At 43.7% G+C, this 22237-nt stretch overlaps 1 protein-coding gene and 1 pseudogene across 1 annotated transcript in view; one reads left to right on the top strand and one right to left on the bottom strand.

The window, feature by feature from the left end:
• The window catches only part of C9H10orf126 (chromosome 9 C10orf126 homolog), a 33132-nt gene that overhangs the window by 5372 nt on the left and 5523 nt on the right, over positions 1-22237 (top strand). The window contains 1 exon segment of the mRNA XM_025397991.1: positions 20567-20601. Coding sequence (XP_025253776.1) covers positions 20567-20601 — 35 coding nt within the window.
• On the bottom strand, positions 21709-21834 carry LOC112632313 (annotated as a pseudogene).

The following is a 22237-nucleotide window of genomic DNA, read 5'->3' as shown; positions in this document are numbered from 1 at the left end:
TTACCTTTGCCTTTGTGTCTCTTGTAATAATTGTTGCATTGGGTACGGATTACATGTGATATGTGCATTGTGATCTGCTTCAGAACAGGAGAGGACATGTGTTGGTCTTCCCCAGGATCACCTCTGTGAACCACTTAAAACTCCAGTAGACACAGCACTGGAGAGTGTCCCGCAGAGAACTGTTTTAACTGGCCATCTGCCTCCTCACCCTCTAGATTATGGACCTGTGTTTTGCAGCTTTTAGGCTCCAGATCTTTTTTTTTTTCAGTCTCAACCCCTAAATCCTAACAAGGCTAAATAGTCTTTTGTTTCTTTAAGTGTGTAGAAGCTATTCCAAAGCTTTTTAGATTTCATTGACTAGTAAATTTCCAAAAGACACTTTTGAAGCCTTGCTTAACGTTTTTAATATTTTTATTTTATCAGGTAAAAATAGTTCTTAAAAAGAGATTGTCAAAGATATGTATATATATTTTTCTAGAAATATTTACTGTGGCAGATATTCCTCTCTCCTTCCTTTTTGGCAAAACTTCAATTTCATGTGGGAGTTTATCCCTCTCCCATATGAGTTAAAATTTAATCTTGACAAGTCGAAGCCTCTAAGTCAATATCCTTGAAAGTGATTGGCTTAAGGGGAGGCATGAGATCCTTTTCTGGACTGCTATGTACATGGGAAGGTCTGTTAGGGGTTTATGCTGGTCTGTTTCCATTTGTCCCGCTCCATCCAGAACTCATCTGTCTTTTTCTGCTTTGTGCCCCAGGAGGTTGACCTCTAAGTATTGCGCTGTGAAGTCTTCCTTGTCCTCTGGCATTCCACTGGATTCGGCTAATGGAGGCATTGCTAGGAGGGCAGAGTATTCATAATTCGACCTCAGTCTCCCTTCCTCCTGGCTGCGATCCAGACAGTAGCCACATTCCTGTAAGGCACAGCTCCCATGTCGGGCAAGCTCTCTTCCTCAGCTACAGCTCTCTTTATGAAGGGTGGAAACTTCCTTTCTTCTTTCTCCTTCAGGACCAGAAGCAGGAGGACTCTCTGCTATAATCCTTGGCATTTCACCTTTCCTCCTTGGTTCTCTTAACTTTGCTTGCTTGCAGTCTTTAAACAACCCCTCCACTAAATTCACTTCTATTAAATTCTCTGAGAATGCAAGCTCTTCCCTGCTCAAACCTTGACTGATACAGGGGGCTTCGAGGAATGGTTCTTGAAAAGACTCATAGAGGAGGAAGACATAGTCTCTCTTGTACTGGAGGTCATTGTGTCAGCAGGTGACCCTGGGACCTTGGAGGCAGCCCTTTTGAACAAGGAAGGGATTCAGGTGAGAGAGACTAACATGCTGTGGATAGCAGAGTCAGAAAACGGAAGGGGAGTGTGTCCTTGAGTCACTGTGCTTTTGAATGAATCAACTTTGGAGGTGTCCTGAAAGGGGACAGTGTGCTCGATAATCTAGTACACATTGCTGATGCTTTATGCCACTTTGAGCAGCAGTCTTGTGTTCTGTGAAGCTGAACAATTTCTCTCTCACTCCCTTCTTGAGATGGGGTCTTGCTCTGCACTCAGGCTGGAGTGCAGTGGGGTGATCAAAGCTCACTGCAGCCTAATACTCCTGGGCTCAAGCGATCTTCCTACCTCAACCTCCCCAGTAGTTGGGACTGCAGGCATGTACTGCCATACCCAGCTAATTAAAAAAAAGTTTTGTGAAGAGGGATCTTACTATGTTGCCCAGACTGGTCTCAAATTCATGGTCTCAAGCAGTCCTCCTGCTTCTGCCTCCCAAAATATTGGAACTGCAGGCATGAGCAACCATGGCCATCAGAAAGTTTTCTTGAGTCTGATAAAACAAACCCACAGGGTGCAATTACAAAACAATGGGATCGTTGGGGGGAAATGTACTTAAATAGAGTGCACAGAGATGCGTCTAAAGTGACTTGAACAATGAGAAGCTCAATGAGAGATGAGCAGGTGGGAAAACTATCACCACTACTTCAGAAAGAAAGGGACATTTAAACTCCAAATATGCAGAAAAAAATAAACTGAGAATAAATGGGAGGGCTAGAAAATTAAATGGAATATTAAGGACATTACTTTTATTTTTTCCTAATGTTTGGTAAGCACGTGTGTGTGTGTGTGTGTGTGTGGGTGGGTGGGTGCACGTGCGTGTGTGTGTGTAGTGTCTTTTTCCATGGTTTATGGCTTAAAATAAATTTTTTGGTAGAAATTATACAAAGCACTCATTGCTGCATGCATATGTAACAGGGTGGCATTTAACCCAGTTTAGGTAATGGGGTAAAGTCAGTGAAGGCTGGTGCCGGGATCCTGTACCTGTAAGACTGAAATGGTTTTCAGGGCCCCTGCTCCACTCCCACACGCCTTCACCAATTCCTGGTCTTGTCTCTGCCTCATCCTGCTCTGGGTTGCTCTGCTCTGGTCCTGGTCGTGGGCCCCGGCCTCCCTCCCGCCCTGGCCCTCCAGGCTGGCTTGCTCTGTGCTCTCTGACATGCGGTCCTGGGCCGGGGTTCCCCATCTCCTTCCTCCTTATCCTTCTACCCGGCATTGCACCTCTGTGATTCTCTAGAATAAATTCTCTATCCTTGAACTACTACGGTGGTGATTTTAGTCTTGGTAAGCCCTTCCCCTTGAAAAAATAACATTTAAAAAAAACACAATTTTCTCTAATATATTTTAGGATAATTTTAATTAAAAAAACCCCTGTATGGTATTCGTTTCTCATGGGTTGTAAATGCTGAGTGTCTTTTAGGCTTGCCCCCTCTCTGTGCTCCTTGTCTTACTCTGGCCCCTTTTTCTAGACCCTCCTCCAGCTTATGGCCCTCCTTTGCTTCTTCACGTCTCTTTTTGAGACAAGGTCTTGCTCTATCACATGAGCTGGAGTGCAGTGGTGCCATCATAGCTCACTGCAGCCTTGAACTCCTAGGCTCAGGTGATCCTCCCACCTCAGCCTCCTGACTAGCTGGGACCACAGACACGCACCACCGGCCCAGGCTAATTTTTAAATTTTTGCCAGAGGTAAAGTTTCACTATGTCAGCCAGGCTGGTCTCCAACTCGTGGCCTCAAATGATCCTTCCACCTCAGCTTCCCAAAGTGCTGAGGTGACAGGGGTGAGCCACTGCACCTGGCCCACTCACCTCTTTGAATCACTGTCTTCTCAATTCTGAATCCTTCTAAATTTTCCTCACCAACACTCAGATTGAGAAGTGGGAAGAAGAAACAAGAAAATAGGAGGAGAAAGAGGAGCCCAAAACAATTACTTTCTAATGCAAGCAGAACAGAATCAAGGCGAAAGAAAAGATCTTTTGAGGCCTGGAATTGAGTGAGCCCATGAGCCAAACCCTGGGGGGAAGGCGGGAGGCAGGACTTGTGATTTCTTCTTGGGTGAGCTATTTGCTTAAATGATGCTGGAATTGTAGGCCATAGATGCAAATTATAGAATCATTCCCTGATTTGCCCACTAGATTGGGCAAGTTGGGGAAAATAATCAATTTATCTGTTGAAAATTAATTCTTTCCGTTGGACGATAGCGAAAGGGCCTAAGAAGATACTGAATAAATGCTTTCTGATGATGTGGGCACAGCCAGGAGCCACTACACTGATGTTTTGAGGCCTTTCCAGCTGTAGAGTTCAAGAGTTCTTAATTAGAAACACATGTTCTGAGAGTCCACACAGTCACATCTTGTCACCGTAGAGGAAGACATTAAAAGGTATGGCTCTAGAATGAAGAATGGCCTGGTGCAGTGGTTCATGCCTGTAATCCTAGCACTTTGGGAGGCTGAGGTGGGAGGATCACTTGAGTCCAGGAATTCGAGACCAGTCTGCGCAATAAAATGAGACCCCTGTCTTTACAAAGAGTAAAACAATTAGCCAAATATGATGGCGCACGCCTGTAGTCCCAGTTACATGGGAGGCTGAGGCAGGAGGATCGTTTGAGCCCAGGAGGTTGAGGCTGCAGTGAGCTGTGTTTGTGCCACTGCACTCTAACCTGGGCAACAGAGCAAGACCTTCTCTCAAAAACATAAAAAAAATAATCAAAGGAAGAAACTTGTTCCTTGTGATGTATGGGGCAAGACGTTCTGACCTTTTCCTTTTTTCTTGGCGTTGGGACCTCAGGGGATTCCCTTAGCCTCTCTGGGCTACCAGTGTTGTGATCTGTAACACTGAGATGATTAATTCTGTTCTACTCACCTCTCAGTGTCGAACAGGATCAAATGATACAGATGACAGCATGTGGTGACACATAGCCTTCCACACTAGTGCAAGGTATCACTGAGGTTTTACTATGATGTGTGACCCAGTTGCACGGTCACCAGGTACTGTGAGTGCTACTGGCCAGCTCCCTGCTGCAGAGGAAGGCCAGAGTAAACTGCAGTTCTACCCTGGGTAGCTTCACTTGGCTGGAAAAACAAATCACTTACCCAAGGTTGTGTGCCTAGACTGTGCTGAGAAGCCAGGGGAAAGAGAGAGATGTCTCAACCAGGGCATTTACAAACCGAAGCCTGGGAGTACCATCAGACTTACCAAAGGACCCTTAGGTTAATATATTTGCAAACATAGCCACCTGGCAGTTCAAAATGAAGTCACATTTGTTTAAGAAAATTATAATTAAGTGTGTTTTTGATTCAAGTTCATCTTCTTGGCCCCTTCTCCTAAGTATTTCTGAAATCTGCCCACTTCTCTCCACCAATACCACCGCTTTATTCCAGGCCTGCCTCACCTCCCATGTGCTTCAAACTCTCAGCCTCCCACTTGGTCTCTTTTGTTCCAGTCTCTTTCCCACAGCACCCTACTGTCCACGTCCACCTCACATCATCTCTGCCTCTAGTCAGATCCTGTCACTTCCCTGCTTAGCATCTTCCAGTATTTCCCTGTTCCTCCTCCTTCCGTGCGGAACTCAGACTTCCAGCCTCCCCAGGGCTGGATTGGGTTGCTCCTGTGTGCTCAGTGGGCATGCTCACCCACCTTCCGTCCTTGATCTCACCTGGTGTCCTCACATCACACTGTTTTGAAGAAGGAGAACTCTGACTCCCACTAAATCTTCTCGTCAAAACTGCTGACTTGAGGCTTGGATGAGAAGGTGGAACAGGATATGGAAAAGAATTATCACAGACCCCCACTAGACAGCAACCATGTGTCTTTTTTTTTTCTCTCTCTCTGTCTTTGAGATAGAGCCTTGTTCTGTCTAGGCTGGAGTACAGTGGCATGATCTTGGCTCACTGCAACCTCCACCTGTCAGGTTCAAGTGATTCTCAATTCTCAGCATGCCTCAGCCTCCTGAATAGCTGGGACTACAGACACCTGCCACCACACCCACCCAATTTTTCTATTTTTAGTAGAGACAGGGTTTCGCTATTTTGGCCAGGCTGGTCTCGAACTCCTGACCTCAAGTGATCCACCTGCCGCGGCCTCCCAAAGTGCTGGGATTACAGGCATGAGCCACTGCGCCCAGCCCATCTCCTACTACATCTATAATCATCTCCCTCCACTGTTTCCTCTTTCTTCCCTCCAGGTACAATTGTCATGCATCCCTCTCCTGTCCAAGGCCAATTCCTATGCTCATGCCTTGCACACGATCCCTGCACCATCTCAGGGACTTCCGCCTTTTATTATCTCCTCTATCTCCAACCTCATCAAGCTTCCCCTTTCTCCTGGATTATTCCCATCAGCATGCAAACATTCTGAATGTTTTTCCTTGATCCTTTAGAGGATGTTCAGCTATCCTTCCATTTGTCTGCTTTTTATGCCTAAAATTCATGGAAGAGTCAGCTGGGCATGCCATGTCACCACCTCACCTCTTCTCCATGCCTGTTGGGCTCCCGCTTCTGCTGCTTGATGGTGACTACTGCTCCAGGTGAGCAGTGACCTCCTCCTTGCCACACTCAGGGCTCAGTTTTCTTTTTTTTCTTTTCTTTCTTTCTTTCTTTCTTTCTTTCTTTCTTTCTTTCTTTCTTTTTTTTTTTTTTTTTTTTTTTTTGAGACAGAGTTTCACTCTGTTGCCCAAGCTGGAGCGCAATGGCGTGATCTCGGCTCACTGCAAGTTCCACCTTCTAAGTTCAAGTGATCCTTCTGCCTCAGCCTCCCAAGTAGCTGGGATTACAGGCATGTGCCACCATGCCTGCTAATTTTTGTATTTTTAGTAGATTTGGGGTTTTGCCATTTTGTCCAGGCTGGTCTCGAACTCTTGCCCTCAAATCATCTGCCCGTCTTGGCCTCCCGAAGTGCTGGGATTGCAGCCGTGAGCCACTGTGCCCGGCCTCAGCTTTCTGCCTTCATCTTGCTCCTTGCTCAAGGGCAGTCACCACCTCCCCTGGGTTTCTTTGTCTTTTCCAGTTCCGTTGCTGGCTCCTCCTTCCCTCCTAACACAGCTATATGACTGTGTTCCTGAGCCCTCCACTGCTCTTACCACACTCTCTGTGGGTGGTCCCAACTTGACCCACGGCTTTAAATAGCATTTATTTGCTGGTGATTCCTGAATTTATAGCCTCAGCTTAGACCACTGCTCCTCTGAACTTCAGACTTGTGTATCCAACTGCCCACTCTCCACTCCCATGTAGCAATTTCACAAGCATCCCAAAGTTAATATGTCCCAGAATGAACTCTTGATTCCTGCCACTTCAGTCTATTTCTCTCCTGTCTTCCCTGTCTCAATAAATCACTCCTTCATCCACCTGTGGCTCCATTCCGAAACCTGGATGGCCATTCAGAAATCTGGATGGCCTACGTGTCTCTTCCCCTATACTTATCTTCATAGCTGATTTGTCAGAAATTCCGGACTATTCTACCTCTAAAATACATCTTGAATCAGTCCACCTGTTACCTCTTCTCTCACTATAGTCCAAGCCACCACCAGTTTTTTCTTCTCCTTCTACTTCTTCCTTTATTGTGGGGAGGAGGAGCTGGGGCATGGTTTTGCTCTGTTGTCCAGGCTCGAGTGCAGTGGTACAATCATAGCTCACCGTAGCCACCACCTCCTGGGCTCAAGCGATCCTCCCACCTCAGTCTCCCAGGCAGCTAGGACTACAGGCCACACCATGATGCTCAGTTAATCTTTAAATATATACATATTTTTTGTAGAGACAAGGTTTTGCTGTGTTGCCCAGGCTGGTCTCAAACTACTGTCCTTAAGTGATCATCTTGCCTCGGCCACCGAAAATGCTGAGATTACAGGTGTCAGCCACTGTGCCCAGCTCACCATAAGCTTCTTAAGTGGTTTACTTGATTCCACTTGTGGAAGGCTTCGATCTCTTCCTACACAGCATCCAGGGAAAGTGTGATGCCTGTATAAATCTTTCAGTGGCTCCCTATTGCCCAGCTCATATGGCCCTACTTGGTTTGGCCCCTGCCTTTCTATAAGCCCTCCTTCTCTCACCATGTCTCTGCCCCTCCTCTTTTCACAACCCGTGGCTGGCCCTCCTCACATCTGTCTGTTTCACTGATGAATACTCAGTCTCTGGTAACTGCCCCAGTGCAGAGGCTGTGCAAATCAGTATTTGTTTTGATTGTTGAATTTATTGCCACACGTTAGATCCTAGAGTAACTAAGATGAACTAAAGAAAGCTTCCACCAAACAGGAGCTGTTAGTCAAGTAAGTGACACAAATGTGTACACAGAGAATACTTACAATTCATTGTGATGGAGTGAACATGAGGGGAAGTCAAGGAAAGGCTTCTCAGGGAAAGAACACTTGAATTGAGTTGATGACCTTCCCCGTAAATCTAAACCATCACATAAAAACAATAACTTCAGGAAATAGCATGGAAAAATATGCTAAAATATTAATATTAGCATTCCTGGCTTTTAGTTTGTTGGAAGTTTTTTTTCTTCTCTATTTTCCTATTTCCAAATATTCCAGCATGAATTATAAAAGTTAGCTTTTTTATGATAAAAAAGTTAAAAAAAAAACCCAGAGGAAATAGTTCTTTAGTTCTTACACACACACACAACAAAATAAAAACAAATGAAAACAAAAATCCCTGTTGAGCAATGCAAACACACATTACACTTTGATATTAATAAAACAAGACACACTGGGATATCTCATTGTGCATTTTCTCATGGGTTTCTGGAAGTCAGCTACAGGTACTGGAAATGAAGCTTCTTCTCAAAATAAATTTTCCAAAAACAACAAAAAAATTGAAGAAAAAAGTGAGAAAAAGAATGAGAAATGTTGAAATCTTTTTACTGAGTTTATGAGTTGAGTGGGTAGCAGGGAAAGGATGGGTTGGGAGGGAACAGGGAGGAAAGGAAATAGGATTTTTTGGTGATGTTCCACTCGTAAAAGTCAGTGGATATTTTTACAGGTACCAGCTAGTCCTTCCTGAAAATCCTCTACTGGTGACAGGCTGTGAAGCAGCAATAGGAAGATAAATGCTTTTCTGAAGAGTAATTTTAGTGCCATGTGGAAAATGTGAGGGGAAAAAAATTAAAGATCGAATGGAAAATCCATCCACGGGCCAACCCACACCACAGAAGCGTTGGGGACCTTGCATGTCCTAATTAGCCCCTACACCGGGAGCAGCAGCCCCAGCAGAGGCCTCTCTCTGGGCAACTGCCCTCGTCCTTTGTGGGGGGCAGCCTGGGTAAAGAGCATTCATTTACTCCACATGCCCTGAATGTGGCTATCATTTTGAGGGTGCAGAAGAATTGGAAAGTATAAAAAGCTAAGACCACCAAGCAGTGACCTTTTCCCCTTATTCTACAATGCAAGTCTATTTTTCCGTAACGGGTATTTAGATGGTTTTGAATGGAGCCTTCCCAATGCAGGCAGTGTTGCAGGGAAGCTGCTTGCAATCTCTAATCTCTCTCCAACTCAGCTTCTTTTTCTACCCTAGTCAACCCTTTTGCAATCACGATGAAGTTCATGCAGATCTCACCAAGACTCATATCCCTTCCTTTTGTTTTCTCTCTGTGCTGAGATGATCCTCATCTAGTGCCCTTCCGCAGTTCAGAATTTTCCCATGTTCCCGTGGCAAGCTTTAGAGTTTCCAATGCCCGAGAACCACCCAGCTGGCAGAAGCTAAAAACAAGATGGCGTCATCATGAAATAAACCCTACTAGTATGTAGGGGATTCATAGCTTTCTCCCCTCTTCTTTACTCTTACAGCTTCTCTTCCAAGTCAGAGAGTTTGAAATGATAGAACATTCTGAGGATTTCCTGAGAGCTTTGTACTGAGACATCTTTAAATATCTAGGAGGAACATGGGCAACTGTAATTTCCTTCCTAGGACCACCTCACTAGATGATACAGTTCCGTTTTAACAAGGGTAGCTAGTGGCTGAAAATAAGAGTCACACCCCGTGTTCAGAGCATTGCCATTTTATGTTTTGAGGTACAATTGACCCTTGAGCAGCTTGAAGGTTAGAGGCGCTATGCATACTCCCGAATACTCCAAAATCTGTGTATAACTTTTGCCTTCCCAAAAACTTAACGACTCACATAGCCTGCTATTGACGGGAAACCTTACCCGTAAGATAAACCTTTGATTAACACATATTTTGTATGTTCTATGTATTCTGTACCGTATTCTTACAATAAAGTCAGCTAAAGATAAGGAAATGTTATTAAGGAAATTATAAGGAAGAGAAAATGTATTTATTATTCATTAAGTGGGAGTGGATCGTCATAAAGGTCTTCATTCTAGTTTTCTCTGTGTTGAGTAGGCTGGGGAGGAGGAGGGAGAAGAAAGTTGGTTTTGCTGTCTCGGGTGTGGCAGGGGTGGAAGAAAATCCACATGTAAGTGGAAACTTGCAGTTCAAGGGTCAACCGTGTATTTTTTTTCCAGTCAAAGGGACTTTCTGCTCCCACACGAGCAGTCATTGAGTTCTAATGGTTGACGTTTAAAACACAAAAACTATAGGATCTACAGGAATAATTTCACATTTAATTGAAAACAGGAGACAATCCCGAAGGACTTAGCATAAAGGAGATGGTTCCTGGTCCAGTCTTAAGCCACCTGCTGTAATATGTTCAAAGTCCCTTTTTGGTCCTGATAGCCCAGACAATAACTGGGAATGTTTACTTCTCTTGTCTTTAATCCTTAGCCTAAGGGTTTGTCTGTTTCTTAGTTTTAATTGTTGTGTTTTGAGGAGTTTCAATCAGGTCTGGTTAGATGTAGAATTAAGTTGGAACCTAGTTTGAAGGAGTTTACCTCCTTTGGCTATAATTGAAAATGGTAGCTGGGGCCAAGGGAGTGCTGACAAGATTGCTAATTTGGCCTCTTGTGACCAAGAACCTGACTTGATGAAGCAGTGATGTGGGATTATTGCGTTTGAAATGATGTACTCACATAAGCTTTGGTACAGAAGTTGCCAAGAGCCTCAGGAGCACCAGGATCCGGCCTCGCCCAGCTGACTTAGGGAGAGCAATGGCTCCAGTTTGCTGGGGACTATTCCAGGTTTAAAAGGGAAAGTCTCAAGCTCTGGAAAACCCCTTAGTTCTGGGCAAACAGGAGAGTTGGTCACCTGGAATTCAAGTCTGAATGAATCAAAACAAGAAAACAACTGGGGAAACACTGATGGTATCAGGTTTGAGTTTTCTTCTTTTGTGGGATGAACCTTGTTCACAATCATTTTACTAACTGGGGTGGAGAAGAGTGTGAGAAAGGGAGCACAGATGGAATATATATATACATATATATATGTATATGTGTGTATATATGTGTGTGTGTATATATATACACGTATATATATATACACACACACACACACAGTTTTTTAGAGAGGGTCTCACTCTGTTGCCAAAGCTGGAGTGTGGTGGTGAGATTACGACTCACTGCAACCTCCACCTCCTGGGCTCAAGTAATCCTCCTGCCTCGGCCTCCAGGGTATCTGAGACTACATGTATGCACCACCAGGCTTGGCTAATTTTTTGTATTTTTGGTAGAGACCAGGTTTTGCCATGTTGCCCAGGCTGGTCTCGAACTCCTGGAGTCAGTGATCCGCCCACTTTGGCCTCCCAAAGTGTTGGGATTATAGGTGTGAACCTCCAGGCTCGGCCTACATACATATATGTGTGTGTGTGTATATATATGTGTGTGTGTGTGTGTGTGTGTGTGTATACTTGCAATGAGATTGTGTTTTCAAGGCAGCTTGTCTTCAGTAGTGGCCAAGATTAGAGAATGGACCAACCTATGATACCAACAGAGGTTGAGTCTAAGCTAAGGAAAGCAATTTGGGATGAAGAATGAGTCTTTCCTTCCGTCTTTCCTTTCTTCCTTCTTCCTTCTTTTTTGTTTTTTTAATTTCAAAAGTAATGTATGCTGTGTAGACAGCAAGGCTGAAACTATCAGAATGTGGGAGAATCTCCTTGCCTAGAGGCAGCCACCCTCTGTGCTCCAGTACTTGATGTTGAGTATTCATCATGGGTCTATCGCTCCAGAAGACCAAGGTTGATTTAGGGGCTGTGGTCAGCCTTCATGATGGAACTTGGCCTTCTGGCCACTTCATTGTGTTTGTGAATCTATCCTGGATAGTGACCAACTCTCATGGTTTGTCCAGAGCTAAGGGGTCTGCAAAGGCTTGAGACTTGCAGGTTTGGGCAGTAATATGAATATTATCTATACCTCTTCCTCATCTACAGGGGTTAAATTGAATCCAAATAGTGTGCTGTTTACCTCCCTCTCCATCTTTACCCAATCAAAAGTGAGAGCATTATTCACTAAACTGTGAGAGAGAGATATATATATAGACAGTCGGCTCTATTGCACAGGCTGGAGTGTAACAGTGTGATCTTGGCTCACTGCGACTTCCATGTCTCAGGTTCAAGTGATTCTCATGCCTCAGCCTCCCAAGCAGCTGGCACTACAGGCATGTGCCACCACGCTCAGCTAATTTTTGTATTTTTAGGAGAGATGGGGTTTCACCATGTTGCCCAGACTGGTCTCAAACTCCTGGCCTCAAGTGATCTGCCCATCTCAGCCTCCCAAAGTGCTGAGATTACAGGCGTGAGCCACTGTGCCCGGCCTGACTGTGAATAATATAAAACCCAGATATGCCAGGGTTTCTAAAAAGGGAGATTCTTCCTGTGGGCAAAAATGGCAGGACTTCTAGTCTTGCTTGTTGAGTCTTTGACACTATTGTGTTCAGGCTAACCACTTAAACTCGAGTTCAACAAATGGAAAGGGACAATTGTAAGGATATAATTCTAAAGAGGAACATGATGTTAAATAATCTGGCTTATAAAATCATATCACTGCATTTTCCAATTACTGTCTCTTCATGGTCACCTTCCCACATGGCTTTACCCCTGTGTTCACAGGACAGTGGGCATGTTTGATTCTGCCTCAAGGCCTGCAAGAGAAGTAAAACACAGAGGCCCATAAAGACAGAGGTGTTCCTTCTTATTTCATTTTTTTTTTCTTGTACTCTGTTGTCCAGACCAGAGTACAGTGGTGCAATCACTGCTTACTGCAGCCTCAAACACCCAGGCTCAAGCAATCCTCCCACCTTGATCTCTCAGAGTAGCTGGGACCACAGGCATACATCATGATGTCTGGCTTATTTTTAAATTTGTTGTAGAGATGGGAGTCTCACTATATTGCCCAGGCTGGTCTTGAACTCCTGACCTCAAGTGATCCTCCTACCTGGACCTCCCAAAGTGTTGGGATTACAGGTGTGAGCCACCATACCATGCCCCCTCTCATTCCTATCTCAGGACATCTTCAGGGCTCCATTTTGCTTCCAAGATCCTTCCTCCTCTCCAATGCTGGGATGTCCACTCCCCGTAGGGAGGGGCTAACTCCCACCCTGAACTTCGACCACTCTTATGCCAAGTCCTCAGCAGGGCCAGCATCAGACTCTAGCAGAGCAAGCCCGATGGCCACACAAAAGGCAGACACCCCTATCAGAGGACAGGGGCATTGTGTTGTCATATGACACTTTCCTATTTTCCAGAGTGTGGCATGTCGATTTTTAAAACAGAAATCAGGGAATGGAGAAATTGTATAGCTGTGCGTATGTGACTGTACCTTACCTGGACATGAGTTTGCCCTTTGCTTGTGGTAAAATGATATAGACGATATTGTCTTGAGGGATCACTGAGATTTTCATACTCTTTGAGCAGACCTTTGAGAAATTCCTTGGTGAAATCATTTCTTAGTGGATTAGTATCCCTATAAATTATGAAAACATGGCATCTAACGATGAACGATGACCTCAACACAAATAAAATGATGAGAGCCAAGCTGCTGTGGACCTCAGAGGTTCTAGGGAGGTCTGTTCTCATGACCGCATGCATTTGAGCTGGCCTAAAGATAACAAAAAGGGACTTCGAAATATTAGGCTGCGGTTGCTTCACTGATCAAAAGGAGGAGGGAGTTGTTTTGAAGGTTTCATCTGGTTTCTACCACGGTGGCGTTGCAGGTCCACTCAGACCGGTTGTTTTGTATCCTCAGTCAACGTATCCAGAAACTGAAAGGATCTGATGCCTGAAAAGGGAACAACAAAGCCCTCCAAGCTGGAGTAAATCTGACAACAAAACAGATTGCAGCAATAATAAGAAAAAAATTCATTAAGCCAGACATGTTTGAAATATAGGGACTCCCTGTGGAACCACAATGAAGACGGATCAGACACAAAAGCGTTCAGTGTCTCCATTGTAAAATCAAAGCTCCAGTTAATGGGGCGACTTTGAACATAGTTGAAGTAATAGGTTCATTATTCTGCCTAATCCCCACTTTTCACTGTGAAACAATGTTAAATGTTAGGATTCTTTGGAGGTATGAATTAACAAATACTGAGTTTCCATGACATTTTTAGGGACATGTTTTATTTTCCCCATTAAAAAATTCAGCTATTTCTTTAATGTGGTTAATCTCCAATGTGTTCCCGAGAAAGCAACTAATGATTAGACAGCAAAGTCAAACAGTTAATTTTAAGAATATGTGTTATGACCCAGAATTGGTGCGTAACGTTAGCTACAGATCTAGAATCCGAAAATGGGAACTGCCATGGAATCTGGCAGGAAGAAGGTAGCACTTGGGTTAAAGGGGGCCAAAAATGAGTGTCATTGAAGTTTTCACTACATCTTAAAATAATGTGATTTTGAAAGATTATTTAAAAATTTAATGAAAACCTTAGTTTACACAAAAATTTGACAAGTAAGTAATATTTGTAACGGTTTGATGGGAGTAGGGCAGGAAAAAACTTTGTCAAATTGGACTTTCCTTTAAGAGAATCTTTAGAATTAAAATGTTACCACTGATGATGACGTAATATGTTGGCAGAAGGAAGACATGTTGGAATGATGTTAAAACGAGCAAGTTGAAGTTATTTCTTGGCGGTCTTACGATCACGGACATGGGTTTATTAAAAAATCGTTCTTGTAATGATTATGGGGAAAATTATAACCTCGAACATGAGACAGTCTAAATTTAAACATTCCTTTTTATAGGTTTCTGTGATAAATTGTTAATATGGGGCTCCTTAAATAATTGGTTATTAAATATGGCCCTGGGTTGTACAATAAGAATAAATGTAGTGTCACTTTAACTAATCTTTGAAGGACTATTATTCCAGATATTTAGCTTTACCAACACAGGACCCTGTAAAGACTTGCAGGGCAGACATATTTCCTTTTTGCAGATTTAAGAAATGTAAGCTTTAGGCTTGCCTAAAGCTGAGAACCGCTGGAGTGAGTAGCCAGCTCTTCCTTTCTCTGGATCAGTGCCCACTGTGTTTTGGTGATCGAAGAAGACGCTTTTGCTTCTGGGTTGCTCTTGAATGAGACCTGAAGCTTTAAAAATATTCTTGGCCTGGCTCACGCCTGTAATCCCAACACTTTGGGAGGTCGAGGCCGGTGGATCACGAGGTCAGGAGATCGAGACCATCCTGGCTAACACAGTGAAACCCTGTCTCTACTAAAAATACAAAAATTAGTCAGGCGTGGTGGCGGGCACCTGTAGTCCCAGCCACTCGGGAGGCTGAGGCAGGAGAATGGCGTGAACCTGGGAGGCAGAGGTTGCAGTGAGCCAAGATCACGCCACTGTGCTCCAGCCTGGACAACAGAGTGAGACTCCATCTCAGGAAAAAAAAAAAAAAAAGTATATATTCTTGGCCTAGTTTTAGGCTAAAAAAATGCATTATCACTCCTTGCCATTCTGTAGTGAATGAATGCACTATAAATCTTCATTTAACTTTATTATTATTTTTAATTTCAAGTTTTTTTAGAGACAGACAGGGTCTTGCTCTGTTGCCCAGGCTGGATTGCAGTGGTGCAATCATAGCTCACTGCAACCTCCATCTCCTGGGCTTAAGTGATCCTTGACCTTGACCTCCTGAGTAGCTGGGACTACTGGCGTGCACTACCATGCCTGGCTAATTTTTGTATTTTTTTTGTAGATTCAGGACCTTGCTATGTTGCCCAGGCTGGTCTTGAGTGTTTGATCTCAAGCAATCCTCCTGCCATGGCCTCCCAAAGCTCTGAGATTACAGGAGTGAGCCACCATGCCTGGCCCTAATTCTGCATTTTAATATATAAAATCTAGGTGCCCTTTTGTGTCCTATCTGTGGAATTGCCTGGTTCTTTTCATCTGCATTATATTTCCATCTGAAGGGACTCCTAAGTTGCTACTATAATCAATGAATAATTTATCACTCACCATAATTTATTGAGCATATGCTGAAAACAAGTTGGCAAAGAACTGAGAATGAACTACAGATATTTAAAGAACTTTTAGAATAATGGAAATTATTGTAAAAGGGCTTTTGGGGAACTGTCTTTCATTTAAAGAGGTTTTGTCTAATAGGCAAAGTGTGGAGTTTGGGAGAAAGGTAAGGTGAGGATATACTTTGGGAGTCCCCAGCATTGAATCAGTCATCTAGGGTGTGTAAATGGGTGGAAAAGAAAAACTGAGGTCAGAGAACTATAGTCTAGTGATGCCAGAGTATAGAGTAGGGCTCCCTTTCTGGCTGCACAGAAGTTTAAAATCATACGGCCTTGGAAGCCAAACTTAGGAAGTGTTGAGGAAAAGGAGATTGTTCAATAGTGCCAAGCACAGTGGATGCAACAAATAAGACAACATTGGCCATTCATTTTGTCAGTGGGGAGGTCGTTTTGATCTTGACATGGGCAGTTTCTGTGGATTAGTGAAGATGAAAGCCTAAATGGAGTATATATTTTTTAATTTTTATTTTTTGAGACAGGGTCTCACTCTGTCACCCAGACTGTAGTGCAGTGGCACAAACGCAACCCACCGTAGCCTCCACCTCCTGGGCTCAAGTGATCCTCTCTCCTGGGCCTACCAAAGTGCTGGGATTGTAGGCGTGAGCACCACCGCGCCCTGCCTAAATGGAGTATTTTCATGAGAGGATAAGAAAGGAGAAAAGAAAGATGGTCAACATAGATAATTCTTTAGAGAAGTTTTATTATAAAAGGAAACAGAATATGGGAGGTGCCTTGAGGGACTTGGAGTTAAGGGATTTTTTCTTTTTTAAGATGGTAAAAAGTTGCAGCCTGTTTTTCTGGTTTTGTTTTGTTTTGTTTTTTAGAGACAGGGTCTCGCTTTGTCACCCAGGCTAGAGTGCAGTGGTGGGACCGTAGCTCACTGCAGCCTTGAATGCCTTGGCTTTACCAATCCTCCCTCCTTAGCTCCCTGAATAGTTGGGACTACAGGTGCACACCACCATGCCCAGCTAGTCTTTTCTTTTCGAGACAGGATCTCACTACATTGCCCAGGCTGAGCTTGAACTCCTGGGCTCAAGCGATCCATCTGTCATGACTCTCAAAGTGCTGGAGTTACAGGCGTGAGCTACTGCGTGGCCAAGGTTTTTGATACTATTGTGGCTAATGTCATCAACTCCCCAATATTCACTCCACTACAATGGATTAGCCTAAGCCAATCATGATGACTGTGCAACTCATGCCAAGGATGGGTTTCAGAATACACGAGGGACCTCACTTTAGTTGATGGATATGAAAGGAATTCTAATGCAAAGGTGGAGAGCTGGCTTGAGGGAGACTTCAGGGAAAAGTTCTAAATTCTTTTACAAACCATTGAAGAAGAGATGATTCCTCCTCTTCTTTCTCTAGATGCTTTTAATTTTGAGGCCTGGTGCTGCTTCAGCCATCTTATCTCCAGTCTGTGATTGAGGCTAATACACATGGAGATCCAAGTGGAAAGACATGCAAGAAGTGGACCTGGAGCCTGACATATCACGCCTAAGGCAAACCTTCTCTTTAGGCTTTTTTTGATGTGAGCTAACATATTTCCTTACTTTAAAGCCACTTTTAGTTGTGATTTCCTGTTACTTGCACCTGAAAACATCCTACTGATACTGATAAGTCCCGAAACATTGCTCTTCAGAAAGCTGTGTACATGCACTCCTTGAAAATATGCCACAATATGTTGAAATAAATAATAAATACCTTAAAATAGGTTTCAATAAATCTAAACGCCATTGGGTATGAGTGTGTTTGTCAGTAAGATTTTTTGTCAAAATTAGTCTGATCAACTTTTGAGGTGTTGCGTCTATCAGGGGAACAGTTAAGTATTTGCTGGCTACATGTGACTGATGCAGTGTGGAGGCTCCCAGGGGGAGGTTTGCTCTGTGGCCTCAGGCCTCAGGGTGGAGGCAGGTTGTGTGAAGGCAGTGTCACTCTTGATGGATCCCATATTGAAACTAGTTTTTGAATATCTCTTGAATCTTTTCTCTCCATTCTCAGAGAGTCTGCCTTTGTTTATCCCCTTATAATATCTTCACTGGATTCTTGCCAAGACATTTTAACTGTGCTATCATGAGACTTCTCACTCCTCTGCTACAAGACAGTCTTATTCCTCCGCACTCTCTCCTTGTGGGTTAAGTCCCTTCCAAGATGCTTCCAAGTTCCTTCCTTACAAACATAAGGAATATGGTGCTCTCATTCTTCTGGTTCCCTGGATATTCCTGATATCTCTGCATCTTTGGGTTGCACACCCTTTGACCTTTGAGCTGGATACAGAAGACATTCAATACAGTTTGAAGGAGGAATGAATAGGGCAACCTAGCAGTATGTGCATTGTCTGAAAAAAAGAAATCGGTATGAACTGCTTCAGGAGAGAAATGGAAAGCTGGAGGCTTGGGAAGTGAATTATGCCTGCAGGCAAGTTTTCTAAAAAATGTTTTTTTGTTTTTTGTTTTTTTCACTTTTTCCCAGGCTGGAGTGCAGTCATGCAGTCTCAGTTCACTGCAACCTCCACCTCCTGGGTTCAAGTGATTCTCCTGCCTCAGCCTCCTGAGTAGCTGGGATTACAGGCGCCTGCCACCACGCCCGGCTGATTTTTGTATTTTTAGTAGAGATGAGGCTTCACCATGTTGGCCAGGCTGGTCTCGAACTTCTAACCTCAAGTGATCCACCTGCGTTGGACTCCCAGAGTGTTAGGATTATAGGCATGAGCCACTGCTTCCGGCCTAAAAAATGTTTTGACCAGGTTGCTGGCATTAAGAAATTGGGAGATTTTATATTAAATCATCTGGATTTCTGGCTTATTTTGACATCAATGGCTCATTCCCAAAGAGCAGTAGCCAGCTGGGGCCCACTAGGGTCCCTCCTTCTGGGGGTTCTCAGTTTGACTCATTCCTCAGCCGGCCTTTCTGTTACCTGCATGCTGCACTCAGCCTCAGCTTTGGGATTGTTCCAGAACTTCCAGTGCTCTGCTCTTATGTGTTCATGGTCCAGGCCTCTGTGGACTGTGTCAGAGGCTGTCACTGCCCTAGTTTAGGGATCAAAAGCTCCATTATACATTTGTCCTTTGGTGCCCAAATGCCTCCTTGTTTCCTGCAACAAGCCAAAATTTGGAAACCTGGTTTCTGATTAGAGCTCAGCTTTCTTTTGAAGTCTCTCACTTTTCTGGATTCTTCTCACTTTTCAGAGTGTGTCCTTATTTGTAAAATACATTATCTGGACAGATGAGCTGTGAGGTTGTGGACTGTCTGTGGTTATTGTGAATTTATCCTGAAACGTATCTGCGTGTTATGCAACCCTGAGTTGAAGGGTACAGGGCCGGTGGGGAGGGTACTCTATCTAACAGGAGCCTTGCCTGACATGGGGAATAATGGCCTATTTCCCTCCTGTCAAACCTGAAGCCTCAGGAATTTCCGAAATACTGAAACCCACTCCTTTGGCTTATGGCTCCATATAAGCTGTAAAACACACACTCAACACTTGATACTTTTCATTACGATGAAAGGACCCTCAAGTGCAAGTGACAGAGTATGTTGATCTATGGTTAGGGGCATAACATTGTGCTTTACTGTCTTCAGAAGAGTTTTGCCCAACTGTGGCTTTAACTTGACATCCAGACAACAAAGCTCCCTGATCACATTTAATAAGAAAATTTAATAACCCCCTTATTGAGTATTTCTGCTGCCCCCATAGATTAACCTTTAACAAATGAAGCTTTCGTTGCCACACAGCCTCAAGAATGTCCTCTCTGTGATGAATGTGCCTAAATTTGTGTGGACGTGAGGTCTCTGGAGGCTGGGAGAATCCTGTTGTGTGTGGAACAGTTCCCAGGGAGCCAGCTCTAGTGGAATCGATGTCACCAAGACACTAGGAATGACATCCAGGGCCCACAGCCTCCTAATCACACTCATCCACACTAAATTACAACATATAGAAGAAACCCATTTCTCCAGGTTTTTAAATACTAGACACACACAAACAGCCAAATAATTTCGCCAAGATTTTTAAATCAATGGTCATCTATTTGAAAATGGAATGATGGACCGGCTGTGCTGGTTCACACCTGTAATCTCAGCAGGTGGCTGAGGCAGAAGGATTGCTTAAGCCTAGGAGTTTGAGACCAGTCTGGGTAACATAGCAAGACCCCATCTCTACTACAGATTAAAAAAAAAATTAGCTAGGCATGGTGGTGTGTGCCTGTAGTCCCCGCTACATGGGAGGCTGTGGTGGGAGGATAGCCTGAGCCCAGGAGTTTGAGGCTGCAGTGAGCTATGATTGTGCCACTACACTCTAGCCTGAGTGATAGAGTGAGCCCCTGTCTCAAAAAATAAAATAAAATAAAAATGAACAGTGGGTTACTGTGGGTCACAGCAGCATAGCGGTTGTTGGGAGGTGTTCGTGATAATGTGATGGGACAGTTGGTGTTGTCATGGAGACTAATCCACATTATGTGGACAAGAAAAAAGAGTCAAAAAATGTCTGTATTTTATTTTGTGAATACCTTATAAACATTATGAAACAATGCTTATTTACCATTTAGCAGAAGATACTCTAGATGTACGAGCTTGAAGAGAATTTGAAAGAAAGAACTGATAACACTGCAGGATCTTTCCCAAGAGCTGTTGCATCACTGTTTCCTGGGGTTTAACTGGATGATATCACAACAAATCCTTCTACATGATTTTGTCATACTGCTCCCTGTAGATCAGAGAAATTTTGATTTACAATAATTTTTATTTATGATTATGAATGATGGCTTCGAAGATATTTTAAGGCAATGAATGTGTCATGGAAATTTCTATTACTTTCAGGTTATGCTGGATAAGTTCACAGCTTGAATTATGTTTAGTCTCTAATATTTAAGGTTTAATTATTGTTGTGATTTTTTTTTTTTCATTTTCAAGTAAGCCTAGAATTGTATGATTGGAACTCAATGACGGTAAATACTTTTTATACGCCACAGTTTATTTGCATGATATATATTTTTACTAAGTGAAAAAGTTTTCTAGTACATATATATACACACACGCATACACACATATACGTACTTCATACTTATTCTAACGAAACTTTACGTCCCTTATTATATACTATACCTTATGTGCTCAAAGTGCCTTTTTGCACCCTTGGATCTGTTTGAAATCAAGATTTCTGGCTTGTAGATGTATTTTTAATTGGGAACAGATGAGCCTCTGGCCACCTGGGTGAATTATTTGGGACTGCGGTGTGTTCCCCTCTAGCACTCTGCACCCTATGTGTTTCTTCTGCTTCCCTAGGGAGGTGATTGGTGAGTCTTAGGGAGGGGCCAGGACAAAGGTCCTGTGGCCTGGGGAGGACAGGTTATAGTTTAAGCTAACACCCCGTACGTGCTAGGAAGTCACCAAGGAAGGAGGTGGCCTTGTCCCCCGGGGGAGTTTGCACTTGTGTACCTGTGGCTTGTCACGTAACCAAGGTGACTGGAGAGACTGGCTAGGTCCTGGAGAGTCTCACATTTTAAATTTTAAGTTAATTATTACTATTTGAAAGGAAGTTTGCCTGTGTTGTGCAGGCTGGCATCGACCTCCTGGGCTCAAATGATCCCCTCGTCTCAAGTGATCCTCAGGCTGAGATGACAGTAGCTGGGACGACAGGCATGGGCCACTGTATTACTCAATTTTCATACTGCTATGAAGAAATACCTGAGACTGGGCAATTTACCAAAAAAAAAAAAAAAACCAAAAAACAAAAAAAAAACCTTTAATGGACTAACAGCTTCACATGGCTGGGGAGGCCTCACAATCATGCAGGAAGGTGAAAGAGAAGCAAAGTCATGTCTTGCATGGCAGCAGGCAGGACAGGGGTGCAGGGGAACTGCACTTTATAAAACCATCGGATGTCATGAGACTTGTTCATTACCACAAGAACAGTATGAGAAAAACCCATCCCCATTATTCAATTACCTCCCACCAGGTCCCTCCCATGATATGTGGGGATTATGGGAACTATAATTTAAGATGAGATTTAGGTAGGGACACAGCCAAACCATATCAGCCACTGTGCCCAGCCACGCCTGCAGCACCTAGTATTCCCAGGTGGTCTCCCATCCAAATACTAACCAGGCCCAAACCTGCTTAGCTTCTGAGTTCAGATGAGATCAGGTGCATTATCTTCAAGATGTAGTATTTGCACCATCGATTCTAGCTTCTACACAATGTGCAGGGACATTGAATAGATGTTGTCCAAATCCCAATTTTTCTCTTTCAAGCATTGCCTCATCCCATAGTAGGAATGAGATAGAGAACATGGTAATGCCGCAGTTCAACCGCCCTAGAGTGACAGAAAAATGAGATGGGTAGAGATAAATACTACTACAAAAGCTCTCATTTCCTAAGTTCTCTGCATTCTATAGCAGATGGAAATAAAATGGGCATCTATTCTGGACTCCAATGTTACCTTGCCCAGGACTTTGTGACTGTCATCGAGGCATGACTACATACCTGTGTCCAGTTAACCACCACCAAAATAAGAGCAATGGCTCCTTCCGATCTCCCCTTCCCCTACTTGGAGGATGTGTGTGTGTGGGAAAGATTGCCTGC

This window comes from Theropithecus gelada, chromosome 9, assembly GCF_003255815.1.
Source record: "Theropithecus gelada isolate Dixy chromosome 9, Tgel_1.0, whole genome shotgun sequence".
Taxonomy (NCBI): Eukaryota; Metazoa; Chordata; class Mammalia; order Primates; family Cercopithecidae; genus Theropithecus; species Theropithecus gelada.
Note: the sequence above shows the minus strand (reverse complement) of the source record. Positions and strands in the feature narration are given on the sequence as shown.